The 8,577-nt window shown below is 38.4% G+C and overlaps 1 protein-coding gene across 1 annotated transcript; it reads left to right on the forward strand.

Annotated features, from left to right (window-relative positions):
- LOC132036276 (large ribosomal subunit protein bL27c-like) lies at window positions 1–2,165 on the forward strand. Its single transcript, XM_059426578.1, has 3 exons — window positions 1–285; window positions 1,561–1,662; window positions 1,743–2,165. Exons 1-3 carry the CDS (start codon window positions 7–9, stop codon window positions 1,926–1,928), a joined length of 567 nt encoding a protein of 188 aa, XP_059282561.1. The 5' UTR covers window positions 1–6; the 3' UTR covers window positions 1,929–2,165.
- Window positions 2,166–8,577: the final 6,412 nt, after the last annotated feature.

Here is an 8,577-nt window from a genome sequence, read left to right on the forward strand (position 1 = left end):
GTAAAAATGGCAGTGAGTTTGAGTCTTGTTGGAGCATTCAAAGGACTCTCTTTATCTTCCAATTCTTTCCTTCGGGGTGACTTTGGTGTTCTTCCAGTTGGTCCCAAGTTCTCCGTTTCATTGCCGTTGAAATCACCATTACTGACAATTGAGTCAGCCCACAAGAAAGGAGCAGGTAGCACTAAGAATGGTCGAGATTCACCTGGACAGAGGCTCGGTGTCAAGATTTATGGTGACCAAGTCGCTAAACCAGGTTCTATAATCGTTCGCCAGCGCGGTACAAAGGTCTCTTATACTCCCTTTACAATTTGAGGAGTCAAAACAATTTTTCCATTAAACTATAATTTTCTCAAACTTTTTAAATCATTAGCTATCTTGACTTGTAATATTTTTCGTATAGTTTTCAAATATGTTAATTTTATTTTTATATATTTGAAGAATCTTTACCCGGGTTCATGGTCAAAATTAAGTGTTTTGACCCTCACTTCGAACACCTTCACATATGTTGAACTTTTTATCGTTATTCTCCTTTGATGAAATTGAAAGATGACGTCTTTGTGTCCTTTTTATACATGATATGCGCAAATTGAGCCATTGCCCCAAAATGTTATATTTTTGGAATGAGAATAGTCTCCCTTCTGCAATCAATCTTGATTTCAAGCTTGCGTGAGCTATAGCTCTTCAGTGAAGTGCATAATAGGGATGACTAATTGATGTCTCGCTACACATAGGCTAGTAGATGAATGATGAACAAGTAGGTCATCTGTAATGCAATATTATCTTTTGCAGTTAGGGACTTGAACACTTACATCTTTCTTACCTTATCCAAAAAAAAAAAAAAAAAAACTTTCTCAAGTGCTGCTGTGGAAGTTGTGATAGTTCTTGTGATTGATTAATGATGGTTGACATGAATTAAGATGAACCCACACAAGTAGAGTGTAATTCTATGTAATTCCAGTTTTTTTTTTCCTCAATGCCTCACCAGCATATATGTGCTTCCTAGGTCCTGACATCCTGTCAATATCCTTGCTCCATTCTTCTGGCTTTCAGCATTTGATTTGTATTTTATTTGTCGGAAATATGTGGATTGCCTAAACGGTGTTAGATTGACTACAAAACGAGGTATTGGAAGGTTTAAGGGGATACTTATCTTGTTGTCAATTGAAGGAACAAATTGCTATTAGGTTTAACATTCTGAGCTCTCGTATCTGACCTATCATGAAGACATAGTTGGTAGGTCTCGTAAAGAAATGACAAGCGCAGTTGTAATCTGCTCTAACTTATAGGTATTTTATCTAAGTTTAGTATGTAAATCTTTTGGTACTTTGAGGCTGCACTTTGATATATAATCCGAATTGAGTTGTTCTTCTTTACCAAAGGTGTGAGTTTCTGTAATATGATGCTTATGCTGAGCTGGATAATTAGCTATGAGTAGTCTTCTATCAGTTAGGTAGTGAAAGGGTTTATGCCAATTGGTTGGTATTATTTTCAGCTCTGATTTGCCCTTATTATTCTGTTTTCTTGATGATTTACTAATTGTCCTCTTGGTGATATTTCCAGTTCCACCCAGGAAAGAATGTTGGACTTGGCAAGGATCACACAATCTTTTCTTTGATTGATGGACTAGTTAAATTTGAGAAGTTTGGGCCTGATAGAAAAAAGGTTGAGTCTCTTGCTTGCTGCTTGTATATTTGCGGTACACCAGTGTGATTAACGTATACAGAATGTGAATAAATGTGCAGATAAGTGTTTATCCACGTGAGGTGCCACCTGAAAACCCCAATAGCTATAGAAACCGAAAGAGAGAGTCGTTCAGATTACAGCGTGAACGTAGAAAGGCACGAAGAGAGGGCGTCATCCTTCAGCCTCAGTTAGTACTTGCTTCTGCTGCTGAATCCTCTGAGGCCAATCCCAGTCCCACTTGCTGATATTGGTCTTACATTGTTTAAACATTCTGTTGTAATTTTGGTTATTACTAGTAGTGACTTGGAAACATACGCAGGCCACAGTGCTACATTGTGGTTCTGTCATTGATGTCTTTTGTTTGTAAATTGCATTACTGAAATCATGAGTCCTTGTCACAGGTTGTATAAGTAGAGAATGAAATGGACGATTTGGATTCTTTAACACCATTGGCAAAGAGGAAAAATGCACTACTTGTTTAACCCTTTGCCTTTCCATGTTTGATGCATATCTTTTTGTGCAGATTTGCTATTTACTTGAATCTCAACCATGCAGAGAGATTTATAAACTATAGAAGCGTGAGTATAGACCCTTGGATCGACATGGCAGTTTTTTGTCTTTAAAATTTAGGTAGAGGGCATTTTAGTCACGTCATCTATCAACTGAGGTAAGCTCAACTACCTGTCTAAAGCTGTGGATGTTTGCTATTATACGTGGCACTTAAAAGCTGCTACTTAGTTGTCAAAACTTTACAACTTAGAGCCTGTTTGGGTGGACTTATTTTAAGTAACTTATAAGCTGCAAACAACTTATAAGCCAAAAAAAAAAAAAAGGAAAAAAAAAAAGTAGGGGTAGCTCAACTTATTTTTTTGGCTTATAAGCTGACTGTTTGGATGGGCTTATTTTAATAGCTTATAAGCTGCAAACAGCTTATAAGCCAAAAAAAAAAAAGGAATAATTACTCGATGTAGCTTCTTATAAGACCAATTTATTGATAATAACTACCTTTTTAGTTATTTATATTTAGCAACTAATTTACTTTTCTAATTTATCATCCATTGCTATATCAGTAACTATACATATACATGGTTAAACAAATCCCTTAATAATAGGCATTGACTATTATTAAAACTGATTTCATAATTTTAGCCTCCCTTTCCTTCTTCAACCATAATTCTCTTTCTCTCTTCCCTTTACTTCTTCCACTAAATCCTAAATCCTAACTTCTTCTCAACAACAGCTATCATTGTTAACTTCTTCTTTTCCACTAAACCCTAAACCCTTAATTATTTTTGTTTTCATTAATTAATATGTATGTAATTTGTGTATTTGAACCAGTAATGCATATTTTTGCATGTTTTTGTGTATTTGAACCGTTGATTAGCGTTTATCGAATACATACGTCATTTTGTATATGAATGTTTTATCTTTGGTGTATTTGAAACAGTGACGTATTTTATTGTATGGATTTGTGCATTTGAAATAATGATCAACTGCGAATAAAATACACAGTCATTTAAATTCGTTTATGAATGTTTTCATGTATTTGTGTATTTGAACCAGTGATGCATATGTTTGCATGATTTTGTGTATTTGAACCAATGAGTGACATATTTTGTTTGTATGTATTTGTGTATTTGAAATAGTGATGAACTACGAATCAAATACACAGTCATTTAAATTGAATGTTTGAATGTATTTGTGTATTTGAATTTTTCAATAAACACTTAAATACAATTGTTTTTAAGTGTTTTGAATTTACAAATCATGTATTTTTCGAATTACCAGTTGAATGATCGTAGTCTCTGTTTTTGTGTTTCCTTCTATTATTAATGTTTTTGAATTTTGAATTTAGTTACAAAAGAAGGGGAGAGAAGGAAAATCATGGTTGGAGAACGAAATGGAAGCTAAAATTATGGAACAAAATTTACCTTACAAAAAGAAGGAAGAGAGAAAGATATTAAAAAAAGATATTATTAAATGCTATTAATAAACACCATCGTTAATGCCTAAATTTAGGGATCTAGTTATTATTTACGGATTAGTTATGTATTTGAAGACGTTGGAATACACGCGTTCAAATACATAAGCTAATGAAATTAGCTACATATCGTAATATTGAAAGGGGTAGCTACTAATGGTAAGAACCTATAATAAGGTAGTTATTTCTGTAAGTTTACCAATAAAAAAATAAGTAGGGGTAGCCTAATTTTTTTTTTTTGGCTTATAAGCTGTTTTAGATAAGTTAAGTCAAACGGGCCCAATTATTTTTTTGAGCTTATTTACATTTTTTTGCACGGATTGCCTGCGTTTGGGGTGGTCTTTAAATTTTGCCCCTCGTAACTTTAAATTTTGCCTTCATATTTGTGGTCTTTAAATTTTGCCCTTTGCTTGGAAAGATGAGCAAATACATGAAGTTCGGGTTCGAACCCCGCTCGGGCATAAAATAAAAAATAATTTCGCAAGCGGGGGTGGGGGAGTGTATCTTGGGATCCGGCCGTACAATCTTTAAGAAAAAGTTAAAGTTAGGATCAGGCATAACTAAGAATACTGTCCCTCGAGGCAAAAAAAGACTTTTAGTTAAACATAACTAAAAGAGGGGCATCTAGAAAACAAACTTTGCCTTATAATGCAAACTTTTTTTTTTTTTTTTGGTTGAAAGTCTATTTTATTCCATCCAAAAAAATAAACGACCTTTGATGTAGTAAATTCCTACTCATTTAGCTTGTATAAGTCAAACTAGGAGCAACTATTACATTAAAAAAACAACGGTTTCAATCAACTACAGTTATTAGGGATAGCAATTCATTGCGGCAAGAGCTCTTTGCCATTTGAAGTTGTTCTGCCTTAGATGTGAATATGTTGTGCAATCTCTCTGCCCGAGTCTATCGAGGAAGAAGCTGAGTGTTTTGAAATACGAGTAGGTTCCTTTCTCTCCAAACCAATGCCACTAGCATACCAAAAATGCGACAAGTAATGGAGCGGTGGCTTTGATTTGTGTCTAGCAATGTGTGAGATCCATTTGATTTCATCTTGCGCCCCTGTTCTTCTAGTGTACCCAGCCATACCAATAATGTCGTACCACAGTCCTTTTGTGATGGAGCATTCAAAATAAAGATGGGAAAATATTTCTTGGGTACGCACGGAAGATGCAATCGGGTGGCACTTGAATGCCAAATTTACGAATATCACGATTGCTAATCTACCTTGTATTGCCGGCCAAAAGTGTGAATTTGTATACTGGGAAGGACATTTGGTTGCGGCATAATACTTTTCCATGTAACTTTGGTATATATGCTTGAAAAAATACATATATATATAGGCAAGTTTGCCCATAAAGCATAAGTATGCCTACGTCGGCATAAGTTTGGTAAATCCTTAACAAGTTTATTTGGGGGCATACTTTTAATGGGCAAACTTTTATGCGGATCCGGCATAAACTTGTGAAGGAATTATCAAAGTTATCAAGCATATTTATGCCAATCGCCATAAGGCATAAGTATGCGAATTAGGCATAACTTTGCTAATTCCTTCTGAGTGTATGCCGATGGGGGCATAGCGAATTTTAAACTTTGCCTTGCGAATTTTTTTTTTTTAAAATTTTATTTGTGTGGGGGGTTCGAACACGAAACCCGTGAAATTTAGCGAAGGGCAAAATTTAAAGATTTCAAATATGAAGGGCAAAATTTAAAGACCACCCAAAAGAAGGGCAGTGCAATTGACCCTTATTTTAAGTACAAAATGACTTTAAATTTACGACCAAACACTCAAAAGCTAAAAACGAACATAAGCAACTTATAAGCCAATCCAAATGGGCTCTTATTCATGTCTTTCATCATTTTACCATTTTTCTTCAGTTTGTTCAATCTTCTCTGGTTGATGTTATCGTTTCAGGTTAGCTCTTCTTGAATTTTTTACCAAATCAGTATTTGACTTTAGAGGGAACTAACATTTAAATGCGAACCATACAATGTGTTGGCAGCACAACTAACATGCCTCTAATGGGGAAGACAAATTGAAGCTGCTTTTGAAGTTTTAGAAATCATTAGAGATCATACACTAGTCGTTTGTTTAGGTGTTGAAAATCTTCAGCATAGTGTAAAACAAAGAACATTCGACCATCAAACAAAAGAATCAATGTAAAGAATATGATCAGCACTGCTTGAAACAGAAAGGAAGTTGACAATCAACATTCCAAAGTTTCATGTTCGACAATAAAATATACAGTAATCAACACTTGCAAAACAATCCTCTCAATGAAAAACAGACAACTTCCAACAGCAAGGCAGTAGTCCCATCTCCTTTATCGCTTGATCCCAGCTTGGAGGTGTTGAGATGATGGCTTGCAGTTTCACCTCCCTAAAATGCACTTGGAAGCATGAGAATCAACTTTCTACACCTGTTTCACGCAGTTGAAGAATTATGCACGAGATTTTCCATACAGATTAGCATATACAGTCTTTGTTCGGTGCACCAGAATCATGCTTAGAACAACTGCAATAATGCAGAGTCCAGACATTATCATGGAATTGAGGAAGTAACATATAGCACCTTCACACTTTAGAGGTTCGTCTAAAGCAAGAAAGCTAGACAAAACTGATGGGAAATTTGATTGGGTGCCACGATACTCTTGAGCTTGCTTTTTAGCTTCCATATCATATCTACTACTAGCAATAACTCCTGAGAACACCAATGAACCAGCAGCATTTGCAAGAGTGAGGAAATTGTACAAAGCCCCAAAATTTCTCAAGCCAAACAATTCGGATCGCCCAATGAGCTCCATAACCAAGCCCAACCAAAAGAGTACCAATGTGCATAGCTCCAGGCCAACCCATAGCAAAGAGGAAATGTCCAATGGCCATTATGACTTGAGCAACAGCCATAGCTGCATGTCTCGGATAGGGCATAGTCTCTGTTGTCAAAAGAACACAGTTGAACATTCATGTAAACTTTGTTACAAGTAAGAAGTGAATGTCATGTACCTGACAATTATTTCAGAAAAGTATCCACCCCCAATACGGCCAAGGAAGTTCCATATGCTGATGATGGAAACAAATACATGTTTGTTATCATATCCCAAAGATTGGCTCATCTGACCAAAATTGCACCACCCAAACCAGCAAATCCCTTGAGTATCCCCACCACCGGGCCTCGACTTTTAGGGAAATTTTGCACACATGATACCAATGCTGCTGTGTTGAAGTAGGTCTCACCATTTGTTCCAATAAATATAAGAATACACAAAGGCTAATATACACGGCAGGTCTCCAAATGAGGGTCCTCGATGTTTGGATTAAATAAATGAAAAAATAAGCCGTCCATTTCCATAAGCCTTCGCACTTCCCCAGCCCGTTTGGTATGACCATGTGAAATTTGAGGGACTAAACAGAGCCGGCTCATCCGAACTCGCAGAATTCAAAGGCTAATATACACGGCGGGTCTCCAAATGAGGGTCCTCGATGTTTGGACTGAATAAATGAAAAATAAAGCGCGTGAAGATTGTTATGACCATCCGCTCGGGTCCGGCCCGTTTGAGTACGGACGGTGAAATTTTATAAGAAGCTAAGAGGAGGCTGTACAAACTCGCGAGAATTCAAAGGCTAATACACAGCCACGGGTCTCAAAAGGCCTCGATGTTTGGACTAAATAAATGAAAAATTAGAAACATGCCGTGTGATAATCACCATAGCTGGTCCTCGGCCATTTGGTTTGGACCCAAGAATGGATTTTGGGGATACGAGCTCGGCAAAATCGCACCGCTAAACCAATCTAATACACACGACGGGTCTCCAAATGAGGGTCCTCGATGTTTGGACTAAATAAATGCAAAAATATACCCCGGCCCGTTTTAAGCCATCCGCACGGGTCCCACCGTTTGCACCGATGGGGGTAAACATAAGAAAATTCAAAGGCTAATATACACGACGGGTCTCCAAATGAGAGTCCTCGATGTTTGGACTAAATAAATGAAAAATAAGCCGCGCCCAACCCGTGTAAGCCATCCGCACAGGTCCCCAGCCTGTTTGGTACGGACCGGTGAAATTTTAGGGCAAATAAGCGAAGCTCGTCCAAACTCGCGAGTGAAGGCTAATACACACGACGGGTCTCCAAATGAGGGTTCTCGTTGTTTGGACAAAATAAATGGAAAAATAAGCCGCGCCCAGCCCGTGTAAGCCATCCGCACAGGTTCCCAGCCCGTTTGCACGGACGGTGGTGGGGGTAGGAGCAAGCGGGCGGCTGCAATCCGAACTCGCGAGAATTCGAAAGGCTAATACGCAGACGGGTCTCAAATGAGGTCCTCGATATTTGGACTAAATAAAATGGAAAAATAGTACACGCCCTACCGGTGTAAGCCATCCGCACGAGGTCCTCGGCCGTTTGAACGGACGGGTGAAATTTTGGGGCAAACGAGCGGCTCGTCGAACCGCGGGGGAGTCGAGGCTAATACTATCAGCAGGGTCCTCAAATGAGGGTCCTCGATGTTTGGACTAAATAAATGGAAAAATAAGCCGCGCCCCGCTCGTGCAAGCCATCCGCACAGGTCCGCAGCCCGTTTGGTACGGACCGGTGAAATTTTGGAGCAAATAGAGCCGGCTCGTCCGAACTCGCCGAATCTAAAGGCTAATACACACGACGGGTCTCCAAATGAGGGTCCTCGATATTTGGACTAAATAAATGGAAAAATAAGCCGCGCCCTGCCTGTGTAAGCCATCCGCACAGGTCCTCAGCCCGTTTGGTACGGGAGTGAAATTTGAGGCAAACGAGCGGCTCGTCAAACCGGCCTCGCGAATTAATTTAATACACACGACGGGTCTCCAAATGAGGGTCCTCGATGTTTGGACTAAATAAATGGAAAAAAAAGGCTGCCACGCCGGTGTAAGCCCCAATCCCGGG

This window comes from Lycium ferocissimum, chromosome 11 (genome assembly GCF_029784015.1).
Source record: "Lycium ferocissimum isolate CSIRO_LF1 chromosome 11, AGI_CSIRO_Lferr_CH_V1, whole genome shotgun sequence".
NCBI lineage: Eukaryota > Viridiplantae > Streptophyta > Magnoliopsida > Solanales > Solanaceae > Lycium > Lycium ferocissimum.

Coding starts and splice junctions, on each gene's coding strand:
- LOC132036276 (XM_059426578.1), top strand. CDS start 7: ATGGCAGTGAGTTTGAGTCTTGTTGGAGCATTCAAAGGACTCTCTTTA. Junction 286..1,560: donor TTCGCCAGCGCGGTACAAAG/GTCTCTTATACT, acceptor TGATATTTCCAG/TTCCACCCAGGAAAGAATGT. Junction 1,663..1,742: donor TTGGGCCTGATAGAAAAAAG/GTTGAGTCTCTT, acceptor ATAAATGTGCAG/ATAAGTGTTTATCCACGTGA.